Raw genomic sequence first — 21529 nt, 5'->3', positions numbered from 1 at the left:
CCGTCTATTCTCCCTCTTACACTGTGTACAATCCTTCTCTATTTGCGGGCTAACCTCCTCGCTCTCAGTCACCTCATCACGATTCCCTCCCCCCAACCTTTCTAGTTTAAAGTCTCCCCAGTAGCCTTAGCCAACCTTCCTGCCAGGATATTGGTCCCCCTGGGATTCAAGTGCCACCCGTCTTTTTTGTACAGGTCACACCTTCCCCTAAAGAGGTCCCAATGATCCAGGAACCTGAATCCCTGCCCCCCGCTCCAGTCCCTCAGCCACGCATTCATCCTCCACCTCACTCCATTCCTGCTCTCACTTTCCCATGGCACAGGCAGCAATCCTGAGATTATTACCTTTGTGTTCCTCCTTCCCAACTATCTACCTAACTCCCTATATTCTCTTTTCATGACCCCTTCCGTCTTCCTACCTATGTCAGCGGTACCAATATGTACTACGACCTCTGGCTCCTCTCCCTCCCACCTCAGGATATAATAGATCACCTAATGGATCCCAGAGTGAGTTAAATCCAAGATATTGGAAAGGAGGGTTTGGCCAGGTGGAGGGTGTTGGGGGATGTGGGGTGGGGGGGGGGGGGGGGGGGGGGGGGCGGGGGGCGGTGGTGCATGGTTTTGGACAGCAGGCAGGTAGGAAGAAAGAGAGAGTACTATGTTAGGGGGCTGCCCCAATGTGCAAAGAGTGCCCCACAAGATACTACCCTTCACTTTCCTCCCAACCTTTTAAAAACTTTTTATTACCAAAACAGCGTGTCCTCTCACGCCAACCATAATTTCACTTGGACACTATATTATCGGGCTCAACTGGGCCCTACTTATTTATTTAAATATGGCGGGTGGCTGCTGTCAACTTTGCTACCCACCCACCCACCGTGTTATAGACGTGAGCTCGGGGGTGGGTAGGAAGGTGATGGCTTGGGCACCTGCCCTATATTATGTGCCCACCCCCAACTGAAAACACGCCTGGCAAGGACACAATAACATACAGCTCCAGGTTTCTATTTGTCATTTGTCAGATTCCATGTTTTTTTTTACTAACTAGGATGTTTTGTCCATAAATAAAAAGAAATTATGACACTATTCCTCTCAGTTGAACGCTGGGAACATAGAAACAGGAGTAAGCCATTCATCTCAAACAAATTATTAAATATATGTAGTAATGCCTCTGCTATCTCTCCTCTAGATTATTAAAAAATATATGGATGCAATCCATCCAGATTAGGAGTTTTATCCTTTTTAGAGTTTGTTTAGTTTATTCAATATATTTCCTTATTATTTTAAATTCACTTACCTCATTGCTCACCTCATCATTCAATGTCATGTTTATCTTTTCTATCTCCCGAGTAACTACCAAAGTGAAGTAATTATTTCATATTTTTGCCATCTCACTATTTTTCTTTGTGGTATTATCCTGCCTATCTCTTAATGGTCCAATTCCCATCATGATCTACCTTTTTTATTGATATGCCTGTAAAATGTTTTACTATTTTGTTTTATGTTCCTTGATAATTTAATTTAATTGTTCTTCTTTGCCTTCCTAATTGTGTTCTTTTTTTAACCTCTCTCCTAATCTCTCCCTATTCTGTTTTAGGATGCACACCTCTGCTGTCTATATATTTAACATCTGAATCTTTCCAAACTATCAATTGTTCCCTTATATTTGTATTCATCTATGGAGTTCCTCTAGTGTTTAGTTTGTTCTCTCCTTTTACCAGGACATGTTTTTCCTGCACTCTGTTGAATACCATTTTAAACGTTTCCTGTTGTTTCCTACATTCCTATTTGCCAATATATTTGCCTATTTTGTTTTCCCAAATTCCATTCTCAGCCCCACACAATCAACTTCTCTCCAATAAATTAACTTGAGTTTTTTTTTATCATACTTACATCTACGCTATCATCATCTTAAAAATTATGAGCACTATTGCCGAGATGTTTCCTACTTTTACTTGTCTTACCTGTGTTGGTTCATTCCCCATTACTGGATCCAATAACAAAGTATGGTAGCATTTACTTTTAAAAAAATTCATTCATAGGATATGGACATCGCTGGCTCGGCCAGTATTTATTGCCCATTCCTAATTGCCTTTGAGAAGATGGTGGTGAGCTGCCTTCTTGAACCGTTGCAGATACATCCACAGTGCTATCAGGGAGGGAGTTTGAGGATTTTGATCCAGCGGTAGAGGAATGGTGATATATTTCCAAGTCAGGATGATGAGTGGCTTGGAGAAGAACTCCCAGGTGGTGGTGTTCCCAAGTCTCTGCTGCCCTTGTCCTTCTAGATGGTAGTGGTCATGGGTTTGGAAGGTTTGCCTAAGGAACCTAGGTGAGTTCCTGCAGTGCATCTTGTAGATGGTACACACTGCAGCACTGTGCGTCGATGGTGGATGTGGTGAATGTTTATGGATGGAATGCCAATCAAGTGGGCTGCTTTGTACTGGATGGTGCTCAGCATCTAGAATGTTGTTGGAGTAGCACTCATCTAGGCAAGGGGAGAGTATGCCATCACACTCCTGACTTGTGCCTTGTAGGAACTGGGGAGTCAGTAGGTGAAGTAGGTAGGTGGATGAGGTAGTACATGTGTTGGTGGATGAGTTGGGTAGGTAAGTGAGTGAGTGTGTGGGTAGGTGGTTGTGGTGGGTAGGTGGGTGAAGTGGTTGAGTAGGTGAGGTGGGAAGGTGAGATAAATCTGTTTAAAATGTCTAACATTTCCGAGGTAACCATGAAAGTAAGTTATATGGATCTAGCCCAAGTTTGACTCTAGCTCAGAGTTGGAGGCATTGGTGCAGAGTACCAGACAGCAGGGAATTTCCCATTGGAAGTTTAAACTTCCTGGACAAAATTTCTATGTAGGTCTGTGCATCAGGACTGCATGCGGGTCCTGACCAGCATCTTATCATGGTCCAGTCTCTGACAATCCAGAGACGAGAAGATTTGGCCCATAAAATCTTCCATGAAGCAGACCAATGTGTCATTGTAATGGAACATACTGTAATTGTTTTAATATTTTCCTTCACATTAAAATTATTCATTGATGCATTTAGGAGTGGTAATCCAGTGCCATTTAATACAGTTAAAAACAGGTTTATCACCAAAATAATGAGTGCTTAATCCTCCAATTGTAATGAACCTGATTTAAACGTCTCCCAAAATGGTTTAAAAGCTATACCGAACCATTTACTAGTTTCATTGATGTACACTGGCTAGTTTCTTAATAAATTAACCATTTCAATATGTAAAAGCTTTAAAATATGCCTGTTGGTGCACATGTGCTGAGTAAAATGAGTTCAACCTGAAGCTCCTCCTGTTATGGCTGCAATGTATAACAACATTACCATTCCTTATTATTGTACCTTATTATTATTATTGTACCATCCACAATATGGCCATTTTGTGGATGGTACCAGCCTCGGGTTAAAGGATTTTTGGACTAGGGTCGAAGATCGCAGAAACTCAATTTATGCCTAATACACGTTACGCCTGAGTTTCCGCGTTTGTTTTTGCGCTGGTTCAGTCCAACTAACTGAACCTCTCTGCTTTTAATTACACATTCCAATAATTTCCCCACAACAGATGTTAGGCTAATACGTCTATAATTTCCTGGTTTCTCCCTCCCTTTCTTTAAACAATGGAGTTACATTCTGGAGGAAGGATTCCCACCACAGGAGAAAGTTTTGGAAATCGAAGTACCTGGGGTAAATGTCATTAAAGTAAAGCTACACGGGGCTCCAAAACTGCCAAGTTCTGCTTCCAGGTTGGAGGTTTCCACAGAGGTTTCCTCCTTTGCTAAAGTCTTGAATGAGAATACTGTTTACATTTCACTCTCTCTCTCTCTCTCCCTCTCTCTGCCTGTGACCTATGCCGCTCCCTTTTTAACTGGGTGGAACTTCATTACATCACCGCAAGGAAACTGGTTATGGTTAGACGAAATCAGTAATTCCCAGGCGAGCAGACACAAATGAATGGCGATCTTTGGGGCTGGTAAGTGTATCCGTTTGTAACACCTAACATTCCACGAAGACATGTACATTTACATTACCCCCCCGCGATTCAGTGCATAAATTTTACTCCCCTGCGCCTGGTTTGAGTTTAGTTGGGAGTTTGTTACAGGATAGGTACATGCCTGCATCACTTTCTTAACCAACACTTCCTGTCTCCAGGCACACCATTGATTGCAGAGTAATAGCGCATGTGAAGCCAGCCTCTGTGCCAAAAGTGCAATTTTCTGCCCTCCGAAGCGTTAAGATGCACTTTTGTAAAACCTTAATTTCAGGCTAAGGTTTATTTTAAGACAACCAACCGTGCTCTGCGAAACAAGATGTGCCTGCTCAGTATTTCACACGGGGAAACTCATTGGTGCTCTCCAGGGAACATTGTGGAACTGTTAAAATACGCGGTGATGGGTGCTGGAAATCTAAAATAAATGCTGGAGAAACTCGGCAGTATCTGCGGAGAGAGAAAAAAAAACTCTTGTTTCGAGTCCTTCTGAAACGTTCACTCTGATTTTCTCTCTCCATGGGCTGGATGTCAGACCTGTGGACTTTTTCCAGCATTTTCTGTTTTTATTGTGACTTGGAAGAGTAAATGCACTGATTTCACATGGGGAATGGGGAGGTGGGAGGAATAACCGTGAAAGGCATTATTGTGGTAAACTTGGGACCTGATACTATTTATTAAGGATAGTTTGTTAAGTGATTCCATATTTTTTGAAGTTTTGATATAGAATCCCGATAGTATGAGACCATCCGGCCCATCGAGTCTGCACCAGCTCGAAAGAGCATCCCACCCGGGCGAAACCACACAGACCCAGAGAGAATGTGCAAATTCCCTGGCGCTGTAAGACACCACTATGCCACTCTATACAACGCCTCACTTATATAATGCACGTCCCATGAGGCCTACTCGCATTATACATACGGTATCGGAAAGAAAGTTAGTTATCAAGCTGTAACATAGAGAGAAGTCACTCTGGCAATTAAAGCCAAAATAAATCAATCTAACAGACGTTAGATTTCCAGTTTATCCAACTTGAGTTCGGTTAGTCGCTGTGCTGGGCATGAGTCACAATGAGGCAAGACTAGCTTGGAGCATTGAGGCAGAAAAACAAGACCAACTGGTAGTTTCCTCTCTCCGGTTTCCAATACATTCAATGGATGATAGAATGTGTAAAAAAGCAACACGAGGATAGTATTTTTTCTGATCAGAGAAAACATAATCAGTGATCAGCACACTCTTCGTCACAATTCCCAAGAAGTGGCTTGCTCAATGAAGTTGGCACAAACAAGACAAGTCAAATCGGTCTTTTTATTTAACCAGTCAACCACAGAAACACTTCACCCTTTCAGGTGCTGTAGGGTCTGAAGGGTATTTGAATGTTGATTGCAGGTTTGCACCGTTAGCAATGTTGCTTTGGTTTTAGTTTAACGATTATACTTTCGCCGTTCCGACATCATTCGCTGTCTTGGTTGTGACCGCCCGCTGTCAAACAGAAAGTGCCTTTGGACAGACCTCCTCTCATTGCCAATGTAAACTTCGGGGACTGCTCAGCGGGAAAATATTCCCAGGAGTGTTCACTGTATTGTATTTGATGTTAATCAGTGTAATGACGCGTACATGAACACAGTGGGGGGGGGGGGGGGGGGGCAAAGTCCAACAACATAAAGCAAGCGTCATATAAACTTCACCCGCTAATCAGGCCTGTGCTCAGTAAGGTGCTGCCTGATGTGGCTTCCCTGAACCTCACACAGCAGGTAAATGTTCACAGTATCCGGGCTCTGTGTTTGCACCACAGCAGAGAGGAAGGACAGCTTGGCTGACCCCACCCCCCTCGCCCCACGGCCCCCAGTCTGTGAGTAAATGTGGGACTGATTCCCCCCAGTCTGTGAGTAAATGTGGGGCTGATTACCCCCCAGTCTGTGAGTAAATGTGGGGCTGATTACCCCCCAGTCTGTGAGTAAATGTGGGGCTGATTACCCCCCAGTCTGTGAGTAAATGTGGGGCTGATTACCCCCCAGTCTGTGAGTAAATGTGGGGCTGATTCCCCTCCAGTCTGTGAGTAAATGATTTTCCCCATCTGAGTAAATGTGGGGTTGTATTGCCCCCCCCCCCAGTCTGTGAGTAAATGTGGGGCTGATTCCCTCGAGTCTGAGTAAATGTGGGGCTGATTCCCACCCCAGTCTGTGTAAATGTGGGGCTCATTCCCCCCAGTCTGTGTAAATGTGGGGCTCATTTCCCCCCAGTCTGTGTAAATGTGGGGCTCATTCCCCCAGTCTGTGTAAATGTGGGGCTCATTCCCCCCAGTCTGTGTAAATGTGGGGCTCATTCCCCCAGTCTGTGTAAATGTGGGGCTCATTCCCCCCAGTCTGTGTAACTGTGGGGCTCATTCCCCCTAGTCTGTGTAAATGTGGGGCTCATTCCCCCAGTCTGTGTAAATGTGGGGCTCATTCCCCCCAGTCTGTGTAACTGTGGGGCTCATTCCCCCTAGTCTGTGTGAATGTGGGGCTCATTCCCCCCAGTCTGTGTAAATGTGGGGCTCATTCCCCCCAGTCTATGAGTAAATGTGGGGCTGTATTGCCCCCCAGTCTGTGAGTAAATATGGAGCTGATCACCCCCCAGTCACTGAGTAAATGTGGGGCTGATTTCCCACCCCCCCCCCCCCCCCCGCAATCTGTGAGTAAATGTGGGGCTCTATTGCTCCCCCAGGCTGTGAGTAAATGTGGGGCTGATTCCCGCCCCAGTCTGTGTAAATGTGGGGCTCATTCCCCCCAGTCTATGAGTAAATGTGGGGCTGTATTGCCCCCCAGTCTGTGAGTAAATATGGAGCTGATCACCCCCCAGTCTCTGAGTAAATGTGGGGCTGATTTCCCCCCCCCCCAATCTGTGAGTAAATGTGGGGCTCTATTGCTCCCCCAGACTGTGAGTAAATGTGGGGCTGATTCCCACCCCAGTCTGTGTGTAAATGTGGGGCTCATTCCCCACGTCTGTGAGTAAATGTGGGGCTGAATTGCTCCCCCAGGCTGTGAGTAAATGTGGGGCTGATTCCCCCCCCAGTCTGTGATGTTGGGGGTGTGTGTTTATTTGGGGGGGTATCAGGTGTTATGTGTGTGTGCGTGGGAGGGGGGAATGGATCTGGGCGTGGGGATTGCGAAGGGGTGTCAAGTCCTGGGGGGTGGGGGGGATGATCAGGTGTGGGGGGGCTGTAATGTGTGGGGGCGAATGCTGGGGTTGAGAGTGCGTCAGGTTCATGGGGAGGGTGTTAGGTGTTGTGTGTGAGGGAATATGTGGGGTGGGGGAATGGGATGGGGGTGTGTGTGTGGGGGGGATCAGGCGCGGGGTTGGGGTCAGTGGAATGTGTGTGGGGGGGCAGTATGTTGGGTGGATCTGTGTGTGGGGGGTGTCAGGTTCTCTGGGGAGGGAGGGGAATCAGGTGTGTGTGTGGGGGAGGGTTGGATCTGGGAAGTGGGGGTTGCAAAGAGGGTGTCAAGTCTTTGGGGTGGGGTGTGTGTGGGGGTGAGTGGGGGGAATCAGGTGCGGGCTGGGGTCAGTGGAATGTGTGGGGGGAGATGTTGAGGTGGGGGTGTGTCAGCTTCTCTGGGGGGGTGGGGAGGTATCAGGTGTTATGTTTTGGGGGTGGATTTTTTCAGGGCTATCAGCTGCTGGGTGTTGTGTATGGGTGGGGGTGTTGGTGGGTGGGTCTGTGGGCTGGGGGAATGGGAAGGGGGTATGTATATGGATGTATGTTTTTGTTGGGGGGCTGTAAGGTTCGGGGGGTATCAGGTGTGTGTGTGTGGGGAGGGCGGTGGATCTGGGGGGTGGAGGTTGCGAAGGGGGTGTTAAATCCCTGGAGGGTGCGTTGGGGGTGGGAGGGGGAATCAGGTCCGGGGGGGGGGGGGGGGGCAGTGGAATGTGTGTGTGGGCGGAGGTGTTAGGGGTGGGGGGGTCAGCTTCTGGGGGTGTATCAAGTGTGTGTTGGGGGTGGACCTATGGGGTGGGGGATGGGAAGGGGCTGTGTATGTGGGTATGGGTTTTGTTGTGGGGGTGTCAGGTGCATGGTGCTGTGTTGGGAGGGGATGAATTTTGGGAGGGTGTCAGATGTGTTGGGGGTGGATCTGTGGGGTGGGGAATGGGAAGGAGGCATGTATGTGCGTGTGTGGTTTTGTTGTGGGGGTGTCAGGTGCTTGGCGCTGTGTTTGGAGGGGGTGGATTTTGGGGGAAGGGGGTGGATTTTGGGGGGGTAGATTTTTTGGGGGGATGTCAGGTGTGTGTGTGGGGGGTGGATCTGTAGGGTGGGGGATGGGAAGGGGGTGTGTATGTGGGTGTGTGATTTTGTTGTGGGGAGGGGGTGAATTTTGGGGGGGTGGATTTTGGGGTTTGTCAGGTGCTTGGTGCTGTGTTGGAAGGGGGTGGACTTTGGGGAGGAGGGGTGAATTTTGGGGGGGTGGATTTTGGGGCTGGGGGGGTGGATTTTGGGGCTGGGAGGGTGGGTTTGGGGGTTTGTCAGGTGCTTGGTGATGTGTTGGGAGGGGGTGGATTTTGGGGTTTGTCAGGTGCTTGGTGCTGTGTTGGGAGGGGGTGGATTTGGGGGGGGTGGATTTTGGGGTTTGTCAGGTGCTTGGTGCTGTGTTGGGAGGGGGTGAATCTTGGGGATGGGGGGTGGATTTGTCAGGTGCTTGGTGCTGTGTTGGGAGGGGGTGGATTTGGGGGTTTGTCAGGTGCTTGGTGCTGTGTTGGGAGGGGGTGAATCTTGGGGGTGGGGGGTGGATTTGTCAGGTGCTTGGTGCTGTGTTGGGAGGGGGTGGATTTGGGGGTTTGTCAGGTGCTTGGTGCTGTGTTGGGAGGGGGTGAATCTTGGGGGTGGGGGGTGGATTTGTCAGGTGCTTGGTGCTGTGTTGGGAGGGGGTGGATTTTGGGAGTGGGTGAATTTTGGGTGGGAGGGGGTGAATGTTTGGGGGGAGGGGGTGGATTTGGGGGTTTGTCAGGTGCTTGGTGCTGTGTTGGGAGGGGGTGGATATGTGGGGGGGGGTGGATTTTGGGGTTTGTCAGGTGCTTGGTGCTGTGTTGGGAGGGGGTGAATCTTGGGGATGGGGGGTGGATTTGTCAGGTGCTTGGTGCTGTGTTGGGAGGGGGTGGATTTGGGGGTTTGTCAGGTGCTTGGTGCTGTGTTGGGAGGGGGTGAATCTTGGGGGTGGGGGGTGGATTTGTCAGGTGCTTGGTGCTGTGTTGGGAGGGGGTGGATTTGGGGGTTTGTCAGGTGCTTGGTGCTGTGTTGGGAGGGGGTGAATCTTGGGGGTGGGGGGTGGATTTGTCAGGTGCTTGGTGCTGTGTTGGGAGGGGGTGGATTTTGGGAGTGGGTGAATTTTGGGTGGGAGGGGGTGAATGTTTGGGGGGAGGGGGTGGATTTGGGGGTTTGTCAGGTGCTTGGTGCTGTGTTGGGAGGGGGTGGATTTTGGGAGTGGGTGAATGTTTGGGGAGAGGGGTGGATTTTGGGGGAAGGGGGTGAATGTTTGGGGAGAGGGGTGGATTTTGGGGGGAGGGGGTAAATCTTGGGGGGGGGGGGAGGGGGTGGATTTGGGGGTTTGTCAGGTGCTTGGTGCTGTGTTGGGAGGGGGTGCAGGTGCGGCGCCGCGCGGGCCGGGCTGACGTCAGGGAGCGGGCTGGGCCCGGGGAAGGGGGTGTGTGCGGCGGCGGCGGCTGGGCTCCGCTCTGTGTGCCGCTCCTGTCGGTGTGAAGGTGAGAGTCGGTGCGGTTGCTCCCGGAGCCCAGCCCGCTATCACCCTCAGTCGGTGCCGCTTGCCGCAACTTCGGCCTAGCGCCGTTGCCCGGGGAGCCGCCAGGCGAGAGCCGCCCCGCTCCCGGGGCCTGGGATCCGGCATCACCTGTCAACCCAGCCCGGCTCATCCTTCTCCTGCGCTCCAGGCTTGGCCTGGCTGAAGCGGCTGTGTCTCTGTGACTGTCTCTATTTCTGTGCGTGTCTCTCTTGTCTTTGTCTGCCTTGTCCCCCTGTTTGTCTCTCTGTCTGCCTCTGTGTGTCTCTGTCACCCTGCCTTGTCTGTCCCTGTGTGTTTCTGTCTCTCTCTCCCTCTGTCTGTCCCTGTGCGTCTCCATCCCTGTCTGCCTGTGTGTCTCTGTCACCCTGCCCTGTCTCCCTGTGTGTGTGTCTCTCCCTCTCTGTCTGTCTCTCTTGATGGTGAATTCTTGTTATTATTGCCTGAACGCTAAAGGCCATTTATTGTTCCCTTCCAACATCTAATTTAACATTTAATGAAACATCGTCGTGAAGAAAAGGCGACAGAGAGCCTGAGATTTGCAGGTATGCGGTTAGTTCAGAGGGGTTGCATTATTGTTCTTTTGTATTTCTGAAAAGGGGCACAGCTGCGATTTTTAAAAATGCATTAATGTATGAAATAAAACATTAATTTAGCAACATTCTCGCGAGAATTATATTTTGCCGGAGGATTTTCAGATTAATTCATGCACTTTGCAGCCTTATCCAGCCAGATATCTCTCTTTAGTATTGATTCAAACACAACAAGGTTCATCCGGTGACAGATTTCGCGATTTTTGTTTACAAGCTTAATTTTCAACCCCACTTTTTAAAAAAAATCAAAAACATCTAAAATTGCCCCAAATAAGATATTTTTAAAAAATTATAAAACCAAATACCAGCATTGCATTTTCTTTGAAGCTTTGAATAATTTAGTGGTGAGCTGTAGTTTTCCATCTGCTATGGCTCGTTTTATTTTAGATGCATGTGGCAAATAGCTGGAATGAAAAAAAAATCTGGGTGGTTGTGAACAGAAGAGGGTGACCTACTTTAATGCTATGAATACGGTACTTGCATGTGCTGTGTAGAGTCAGTAGTTAAAGCATAAAGGTTTCCAGTACTTAGTGATCACATTAATTACTTGCAAAAAGTACTGAAAATTATCCCACAAAACTTGCATGAGAAATATATACAATGTGAATATGTGACCGTGCCTGCGAGAGTTTCCTCCTGCAGTTCAAAGATGTGCGGGTTAAGTGGATTGGTCATGCTAAATTGCCCCTTAGTGTCAGGGGGACTAGCTAGGGTAAATGCATGGGGTTATGGGGATAGGGCCTGGGTGGGATTGTGGTCGGCGCAGACTCGATGGGCCGAATGACCTCCTATGCACTGTAGGGATTCTATGACAGTGATTTCAAGACTACTAGCATCAAAGTCCTACAGTCTAAATCACCTGAACTTCAGAAGATAATGTTTTGCATGTAATCATGATCAGATATCAAATATAAAACACCTGATCACAATTATATAAATGATTGAAATAGTAATTAGAAGTTTAGAACAATACAAGGGTTTCCTTTAATCAGCTTGCAAAGACTGTTTTATAATTATTGTATGCTAATATTTTGACCAGCATGTTTAGTGCTGTGAACAGGGTGAATAATAGGAAATCTTGAATGAAGCATTAACTGCAATTAGTTCCTGGTGCTCATTATATCTGCATTTCACTGGGACAGTAGTTTCCTCTTTCTCCCTTTGCTTCGATTATTATTTTAAACCATGAGCTCTAAGAAATAAATATGGCAAATTACTAATATGATCTGTTGTCTTTTGCTCTTTGTTTAGAATGTTACATTGTGGAAATTAGTGTCTGAAGCAGCAAGCATGAGCGTGACATCTTGGTTCCTGGTGAGCAGCTGTGGCTCTCGCCACCGACTCCCTAAAGAGATGATTTTTGTTGGACGAGAAGATTGTGAACTAATGCTTCAGGTGAATCATTTTAGTCATCAGTTGGCTTATTGCAACAAATAATCTGCAGAGAGAGCGCAAATAAACACACTGTGCAAACACACACAATGTCATGCTCATTTAGAAATTATGACTATTATGTGTGCTGCTGTTTTCTGCAATTACCATTTTTTTTTGGATTTTCCTGTGCCACTAACCTGCGGGAGCATAGGTTGGATGGAGACCCACTTGACATGTCTTCACCAAAACTACAAAGAATTGCATCTGTTTGCTTAGCCTGACCTTTGTCCTCTTTTTTTTTGTTTCCTCCTTTTTTAATCACTTAAGACTTAGACATACTGCCGCACATAAATAGCGATTGCCGTTTACGTTAAGGTTCTGTTTAATAAAATAATATTGTAGCAATGTTGATTCTTTAAAACTTTTCAACGTAAGGTGAGAGAATATATGCTTCCGAATGAATTTGCATCCGTCAATACCACCAGAATGCTGAGCAAGAATGGTTGCGTACCATTTTCACAGATTTAATAGAACCTCTGCTGGTTTGAAATCAAAAAGAATATCATTGACTCTTCATGAATGTTTATATTGGCAGAAATATCAAATAATAATAATGGGACAATGTTAGCATATCTTTGTATGCCAGAGTGAGGCCTGTTATTTACCAAAATTAAAAATGTTGTCTGAGCTTGCTGTGCTGGTTTAATGGAACATGACTACTTGCCCTCCCTCTCTCTCACTGTTTCAAAATTAGCATTATAATTGAGTTGTGTGTTTCCATGGTGATGAATTGTGGGATATGAGTAGGTTCTTGGTGTTCAGTTTTCATATCAGTTGCTGGCATCAAGAAACTCCATGTCAGGTAAACATGGAATTTCCACTTGAAAGTCTAATATGTAGCATAGTGGCATAGTGTACATGCCATGACCAAAATGTATTTATGTTGATTAAAACAATGAATCTTCTGCTGATAGCAAGGCAGGATTCTTTTATAAGAATTGTATGCCTTGTGAAGTAGATTGTAGGTACGTGTTCCTTCAAGTCCATAAAGGTGTAATTTCTCTGAATTCTTGTAATGCATTGTATGACCAGTGTGTTCTTGGAAAAGGGCAACTAAAAAACATTAAGTTGTCTTTCATCTGTAACAAAGAGTACCAAGTACTAAGGGTGGAACGTGTTAATTATGGGAATCATTTTTGAACATATGTTTTTAGTTTTTAAAAATCTTTCATCTCTACAGCCTCCTGTAGCTTTAGGCAAACACCTGATATATCCATTCGCTTCAGGTGAAGTCACGTGCAAGCTTGTTGTCTTGCCTTTTGCATATATAAAAAGAGCGATTGTTTCCAACTCTTTTATTGAAAGAAAACAATTAAACTAAGTCAAATAAACTGAGGGACAAAGTAAAAGGAGCAGCCCCTTAGCTGCCTTAAACAAAAACAAACCACAAATGAAACTTAAAACATCAAACCAAAAGCAATTGTTTCCTTAGTTTGGAGGAACTGCACACCAACAGAAAATACCTTCTGATTGACTTTAGGGGCCACCTTTTAGTTTATAAACTTGAATTGACTTGAGGACCTGCCTTGATCAACTAGAAACTAACTTTTCAAAGGTTAATAAGCTACCCATTGGGATCTAAAATGGACATACAAAGCTCTACACAATTATACATCGTATGTTATGTGGTAAAATACTCATGTCCATATTTAAAAGCATACTCTCCTGTTCAGCATGAACCGCACCACAAGTCATTTACAGTTTTTTTTTGTAATGTCCCAGAAATTTATAGTGAAGCTACAAGTGGAAAATAATGTTTGTACACTTTTGTTGAATGATTTCTCAAGTAAATGGCAAAGAGTAAAAAAAAATGTGGAATGTTCCTTAGTGGTGTACGGCAAGGACAGAAATGTAATCTGTACTAAGAATGTGGATTGCTCTACTTAATTATATGTCAGCCTCGGCAGAGTATACTCCTCAGCGCCATTTTATTTTCCACCCCAGCCATCCTTGTGATCTCGTTTGAGATTGCTTTTTCTTTTGCAGTTGAGACACTTCTGTTAGAATCTGTTTGCGCAGGTCTCAATCCAGTTTCTATCAGACTTTTTCAGGCATCAAAGAGAGACATCAAATTTTAATCCCATTAGTTTGGGCCAAATTTGATTAGAGATCCCAGGAGTAAGTTTGCTGGGTCCACTGTTATTTTTTACTTATATTAATGATTTGGATGAGAATTTAGGAGTCATGGTTAATGAGTTTGCAGATGACACCAAGATTGGTGGCATAGGGGACAGTGAAGAAGGTTATCTCGGGTTGCAAAAGGATCTTGGTCAATTGGGCCAATGGGTCGATGAATGGCAGATGGAGTTTAATTTAGATAAATGTGAGGTGATGCATTTTGGTAGATCAAACCAGGGCAGAACCTACTCAGTTAATGGTAGGGCATTGGGGAGAGTTACAGAACAAAGAGATCTAGGGGTACAGGTTCATAGCTCCTTGAAAGTGGAGTCACAGGTGGACATGGTGACGAAGAAGGCATTCGGCATGCTTGGTTTCATTGGTCAGAGCATTGAATACAGGAGCTGGGATGTCTTGTTGAAGTTGTACAAGACATTGGTAAGGCCACACTTGGAATACTGTGTACAGTTCTGGTCACCCTATTATAGAAAGGATATTATTAAACTAGAAAGAGTGCAGAAAAGATTTACTAGGATGCTACCGGGACTTGATGGTCTGAGTTATAAGGAGAGGCTGGATAGACTTGGACTTTTTTTCTGGAGCATAGGAGGCTGAGGGGTGATCTTATAGAGGTCTATAAAATAATGAGGGGCATAGATAAGATAGATAGTCAACATCTTTTCCCAAAGGTAGGGGAGTCTAAAACTAGAGAGCATAGGTTTGAGGGGAGAGATACAAAAGGGTCCAGAGGGGCAATTTTTTTCACACAGAGGATGGTGAGTGTCTGGGATGAGCTGCCAGAGGCAGTAGTAGAGGCGGGTACAATTTTGTCTTTTAAAAAGCATTTAGACAGTTACATGGGTAAGATGGGTATAGAGGGATATGGGCCAAATGTGGGCAATTGGGACTAGCTTAGTGGTTAAAAATTGGGTGGCATGGACAAGCTGGGCTGAAGGGCCTGTGTCCATGCTCTAAACCTCTATGATTCTGAATGCCATTCTTAAGTTCATATGAGTTCTTAAGCCCATTGCTGTATTTTAATGGTGAATTAAACATACATCCAAAATACTAAGTGATGATGTAAACATTCAAACATATATGTTATGCTTCAAGAGAAGACATCAAAACCCTAGATTCTACCTTCCATTTTAATCTGCTATAAATTCCTTATTTCTGTACAAACATATAGAATGTTTCTTTTATGTTTCTTGAAAGTTTAAATATAGAAGCATTTTAGTATGCTCACAAATTGGTCATGATGCAAGTGAATGGTAGGAGACAATTAAATTAGCAAGATTACAGAAGTATCCCGAGTCAATGATTTGTAATAACTTAGCATCAATAAATTGCTCAGTAGAGTAGAATCCTAGGTACAATACATTGGAAGTGAGAAAGCTATCCAGCAAATCTGGGCCATGTTTAAGTTCAGTTCAGTTTAATCAAACATTTAATTATAGCATTCAGCAATTTTAATTTTACAATTATGTTTTAGAACAAAGAACAATACAGCACAGGAACAGGCCCTTCGGCCCTCCAAGCCTGCGCCGCTCATGTGCCCACTAGACCATTTTTAATATGCATCTAATTGATTTATAGTTTGAGGCTTGCTGAGCACTACCATCAAAGTAGTAGAATAAGTAATTCCCTCTGTTGTGATGCTTGTTATTTGGGAGCTCACATGGAGAGCAACCCAAGTCCTAACCCTTTTACATTGGAGAATTGTACCAAGAGATACAAAAATGTCTCTTTAGCAGTAGTTAATCTACCATTGCCAAGTAGTTTCAAATTCTCAGTAAAGTAGAAGTGACTGTTAAGTCAGGTCTGCCATCCAGTTTGTAGGCTTCTTAGAAGTCCAGTTGAAGCCAACTGGTAATTCTTAGTTTGACAACATACGGAGTATAATTTCAGTGTGATTGAGCCAAATTTTAAACACTTTCTGGGAGTTGATTGGATCTCTATCTCTGGGATGGTTTAAATAAGCTGTACTTAAATTTATAATTGAAAGCAGGAATACCCATCTACACTCTTGAGAAACCATCAGTTTCTAACTCAGTATACTTAAAGTGTAGTGGGTAAGTGCAAAGCTTAGTAGACTTGAGTTTTCCACAAGCTACAAAGTCTGAATCCTAGCCAGACATGATAAGTACGATGCCTCTATAGCAAATTGAGATTTTAACTATCAATAGGTGTAAAATAACCTATTGTGGCTGTTAATTGGTGTAACTTAAATTTCACCCCGGTCCAGTAAAAGAGTTTTTTTTTTGTATTGAGTAAAATGTGGAAACTTTTCTCCAGAAAATGTTCTGGTTTATGATTTTGCACAGGTGATGTTGCTTCTAATATTGCCTACAGAATATATTGTTGACTTTTATGTTCTATTCTCTCCGTCTCATAAGTGCTAGTTATTTCTTTGATAGCCTCTCACTTGTCATATGTATGGATAATTGCATACATCGCCATTTAGAGATATTAAATATTAACTGATTTATTGTTGGTCTTTGTCTCTTGAGTTGAATATTTTAAGCCTAAGTAGTAAGTGCAGATGATCTTAACATGGGATAGCTTTGGGAGCAAAGGGTGATTGATGAATAAACATCTGACACAATGCTGTATGTTTTAGTTATGTATGCAAGATTTCCCCACCGTCGGGGCAGCAATGCCTCCAATCCAGTTCTGCAAGTCTAAGAAGTGTACCTTGTTTATAACAAAAATATTGAAAATATCAACAAAGCAAAAGTGCAGCTTTAATTTCATCTTTAACTGAACTTTATGGTCACTGTCCCCTTGAAGCAATAATTAATTATGGATAGCATGGCAGGTAAAATACTAACAAGATAAAATGGTTTTGGTGTTCCATCACCAGTAGGTCTGGGGAATAGCTTGAGCTTGAAATTAGATCAGGATTTTAGGATAACTGTTTATAACTATATTTTGAAGAAGAGTATGAATCCAAAATGTCTGCTTTATGTTCTTTCTATAGAAACTATTTGAACAATGTTTTCAGGTTATTCTGATTTTCTTTACATCCTTTCCAGATTCTTAGAAAATAGCTATGGTAAAGATATTTCCCTCATTTTTTCACTTGGCGCATGCTGTTTCTATCTCTGTTTCTGTCTCATCTCTGTCACCCTGCAACTGTCCGTTCCCCTTATCTTGCTCTCTCCCTTTCTCCTCCACACACTCTCGCTCTCTTTCACCCTCTGCCTCCCTCCACTCTTTACTTCTCTCTCCTCCTTTGTATTTATCTCTTCTCTGCCTGCTGCCACCCTAGCTCTTGCTCTCTTGTCCCCCACCTCATGCTCTATCTCGTGCTTCCACACCCCCCCTCCCTCCTTTGACTTCTCTTCCTCCGAGTGAGAGGAGTGAATCTGAGTGAGGTGTTTGAAGGAGTTTGGAAGGTGCCAGAGGAGTATGGTGAAAGAGAAAGGAGGGAGGGAAGGAGAAGGAAGAACCTGCGTTTGTAGAGAACGTTTACAACTAACAACTGTGGGAACATGGGACGTACTGCAGATAATTTGTTCAAAGGAAGGTCCCACATTTAGCAATATAATGGGATGCAGTTTGGTGTTAGATGAGGGATAAAGATTGGCAAGGACATGAGGAGAACTCCCCTGCTCTTCTTTAAAATAGTGCTGTGGGATATTTTCCATCCATCTGTGAGGGCAGAAGGGGTCTTGGTTTGATGTCTCATCCAAGAGTCGGCACCTCTTGATCGTGTGACATTCCTTCAGTTCTGCATTGGAGTATCAATAGTAAGGATAGGTTTTGCTGTCTATTAATCTTTCAAAGCTTCCCGACACAGGTTTTGACATTTCGGGCTGCACCTCCTTAATGCCAAATGACTGTCCCATTGGAAACATCATTATACAACTGTTCCTACTGGAAATAATAACTTTGTCTCCTGGAGGCTGGGTGTCAGCAATTGTAAATTGGGACTGAATTTGATTTGCAGATGTAAAAAGAAACGGTGTGACAGTTAGAGATAAAATATGCATAGAAAATGCTAACAAACCATTTAGCCTGAAAGAAAAATTAATAGTTGACATTACAGATTTTGATGAAAGCCCCACTTAAAAAAGTTAACTTGTCTTTCTCTCTGACCTCTGTATATTTTATTTTTATTGTCACAAGTTGACCTTCAGCATTGTGTAGACAATACATCTAACAGTCAAGTATTGACGGATTAAATTTATATGCAAATCTGTGATTCCATTGCACTTTAATATTGAATTTTAATGTTAATGTAATTTATGATGCATAGTGTTAAGTGGCAAAGGTACAGCAAATGTATGTTCTCTGTGCATAAAATGCACACTCCATGTACTACATTTTAAAAATTGTGGTCACTTATAATCCATTGAGCGTAGCTATGTGCGATTGGAACCAATTAGCACTGTGTTAAAGGCAGTTGTCTCCTTCTGAACAGTTTAGAATTCATTATATGTGTTCTCCTAGTCTCGCAGCGTAGACAAGCAGCACGCAATAATCAACTATGATACAGCTACAGATGAACACCGGGTAAAGGACCTTGGAAGTCTAAATGGGGTATGTGGAGAAACAATAAAGCTACTGTTTTACACTCTACACATTTTCATGTTATTACAGTTCACTGGATTCGAAAAAAAATTCATTTGGCTAGATTGGTTTTTGTTTTTGTTAATTCAGTAACTATGGTAAAATTCAACTAATTTTAATTTGTAAAAGGTTTGTTTTTCAAAAAAAAAATTAATCATTTGTGCTTTATGTCATTAGAAGGATATGATTGCACTGGAGGGAGTGCAGAGGAGATTCACCAGCATGCTGCCTGGGATGGAACATGAAGGGAGGTTGGATGGGCTTGGGTTACTTTTGTTGGAACAGTGAAGTCTGAGGGGCAACCTAATCATAGTGTAAAGGATTGAGGGGCATGGACAGGATGGGTAGGGGGCTGCTGTTCCCCTTCGTTGAAGGATAGGTCACAAGGGGACGCAAGTTCAAAGTGCGGGGCAGGAGGTTTAGGGGGATGTGAGGGAAAGCCTTTTTTACCCAGAATGTGGTATTGGTTTGAAATGCGCCGCCCGGGAGGCTGGTGGGGATGTGTGTGCCTTCACCTCCTTTAAAAAGAACCTGGATGAGCACTTGGCACGTCATAACATTCAGGGCTATGGGCCAAGTGCTGGTAAATCGGATTGGGTAGGTAGGTGAGGTTGTGTTCTCATGTCAGTGCAGACTCAATGGACCAAAGGGCCTCTTTTGCACTGTATGATTCTGTGATCATTGCTTATTTTGATTAACTGAACAAGTTGGAGGTGACGACTTTTCTTTTGAATTTAAAAACTTTCAACGTGTTTTAAGTTTTATATCTGCATTTCTCTTCCTGCAGACATTTGTGAATGATGTAAGGATTCCTGACCAGATGTACATAACACTAAAAGTAAATGACACTGTTCGCTTTGGATATGATATCCTTTCATTTTAATCTCATTGATCTATTTGAAGCCTTCGCTGTGTTTATAATTAGTTTGTGCCCTTTTAAGATTTTATAAACTAATCCTTTCCCAAACTGGAAGTGAAACAATGTAAAATACCATTTAATGGAGAAAAAATTCACTATTTTGCATTAGGCATTATTCTTTAGGTTGTAACATAGAGCAGATTGATCTTTACAATGTGTTAGGATCCTTATAGGATATTCTTGTATTCAACTGCAGATCTGAATATGTTTTACTTGTTTGTCTACTGCGCTTATTGTTTCCTTTTTCATAAAGTCACTATCAGGTTAGACATATCAGTAATTTGACATTCTGTAACTGCTGTGTAATTACATTTCTGACAGGGACATTTTATAATTGAGTATTTTGCCAATGGACTTATTTATGATCGATCACTACTGTTAATGTATTTCACTTCAAGTTGTTTCTGTTGGTTTGTTTTTGCAATGTCAGCTACAGAACAAAGGCTGTTTCTGACATGAGATCAGGAGAACCTCCATGGAAATTCTACCCTCATATTTACAGAATGTGGGAACTAAAGCTGAAATGTGCTCTCTTCTTCTCAGCTTTTGATCACAAATGAATTCACCAACTTTTAAAAACAGCCTCGAGGGCAAATATCCAGGAAATTGTCAATCTAGCGCTTGGCTGCGACATAAAATGCAAATAAGTTGCATAATGAGAGGGGTAGGATGCAAATCAATAGAAATGATATAGGTCTTGTGCAAGAGATTGGTCAGACTCTGTGGAACGCCGCTTGACGGATATTTAAATATCAAAGCCCTGTGTTTATGAGGGAAGCTTGGGATGTTTGTGTCTTTTTAAAGACTTTGAGGTGAGCTAATTGAAGTCTTCATGATTTTGATGCGAAATAACAAAGTTGATCCAGGAAAATTACTCACCATGCGGAAGGTTTCATTTACCCCGATTGCAAATGTTGGTGACAATTTAGGAGATTAGGGGTTTGCGGGGCAGCCGGGTAGTGCTGAGAACTGCCATTCATCTTATTGAAATCTGTCTGTGAGGCAGAGGTTTTTGATCTAAATGAATGATTTATGTGGCTTCAGGAAGCAATAATGGAAATGGCTTTTGTGTGACTGAGCTCTGGCGCTGTTGGATAGTCTTTGTTCACAGGAAAATAACAAAAACCCATTTGATTTGACATATTTGAATTAATACCTTTTCAACAGTAGGCTGGTGTGATTCATACCTCTGTAATATGGTATTCCAGGGTGCAAACTTCACATTAAATTGCATTCAAGTAAAATAAATAGTGTATTTTTTTGGGTCTATATCAAAACTGATTTCCACGCTTGCTTTTGTTTGTAAATTTTTATTGTTAATATCTTCCCGTGTCTCATGAAGGAATGCGAAATGGTTCGGGGTAATATGAAATACCGGAATTTGTTTTTAACAACTCCCAACAAAAGCGTTTGTGTGTGAGGTACCATCATTTTGAATTGAGTTTCTTAAAAATTAATTTTATGTAATAACACATTCTGTTGGAATGTCATATTTTTGGATCTCAGGAAACTTTTAATGCTTCAAGTTTAAAGGAGACGTCAAAGGAACTAACGGTGTAGGTGCGCGAGATATCCCATGGCATTTTTCTCTCCTTTCTCTCTCAGCCTATTCTCCTTTTCTCTCCATATTTCTCTGTATTTTTTTAGTCTCTTTCCTTTTCTGTCTTTCACTGTTTCTTTTCTTAGACAAAGAGATAAACCATTGTTTATTTGATGTTTGCGTGGTCCCAATGCCAATGTCATATCGATGTGTGTCACAAGTGTAGTGCGATGTGAATGGTGAGTGTAACTGTTTTATTAATGTTATTCAGTGCCAAACTGCTCCATTGCAAGGATTTCTGCCTCATTATCTCTCTCTTTTCTCTTTCTGAGGGAGCTGGCAGAGAGTGGGGGGGCTGCAGGCCGCCTTAAAATAGCATATGCTTGGTTGGGAAAATGGCCTTATCCATAGAAATCATAGAAACCCTACAGTGCAGAAGGAGGCCATTCGGCCCATCGAGTCTGCACCGACCACAATCCCACCCAGGCCCTACCCCCACATATTTTACCCGCTAATCCCTCTAACCTACACATCCCAGGACTCTAAGGGGCAATTTTTTTAACCTGGTCAATCAACCTAAC

General features: G+C 43.6%; 1 protein-coding gene across 8 annotated transcripts in view; it reads left to right on the top strand.

The window, feature by feature from the left end:
• The first annotated feature begins 3946 nt into the window (after positions 1–3946).
• Positions 3947–21529, top strand: part of cep170ba (centrosomal protein 170Ba) — an 85771-nt gene continuing 68188 nt past the window's right edge. For 4 of the 8 annotated variants that reach the window (XM_078233987.1, XM_078233986.1, XM_078233981.1 and 1 more), the window contains exons 1-4: positions 10192–10314; positions 11614–11757; positions 18370–18459; positions 19277–19357. In XM_078233987.1, the coding sequence (XP_078090113.1) occupies positions 11653–11757; positions 18370–18459; positions 19277–19357 (276 nt within the window). In that variant the 5' untranslated portion in view covers positions 10192–10314; positions 11614–11652. Of the gene's footprint in view, positions 3987–5699; positions 5756–9666; positions 9735–10191; positions 10315–11613; positions 11758–18369; positions 18460–19276; positions 19358–21529 lie in introns of those variants that run through there. The other 4 variants (XM_078233982.1, XM_078233983.1, XM_078233984.1 and 1 more) reach the window with 4 other exon arrangements.

This window comes from Mustelus asterias, chromosome 18 (genome assembly GCF_964213995.1).
Source record: "Mustelus asterias chromosome 18, sMusAst1.hap1.1, whole genome shotgun sequence".
NCBI lineage: Eukaryota > Metazoa > Chordata > Chondrichthyes > Carcharhiniformes > Triakidae > Mustelus > Mustelus asterias.
Note: the sequence above shows the minus strand (reverse complement) of the source record. Positions and strands in the feature narration are given on the sequence as shown.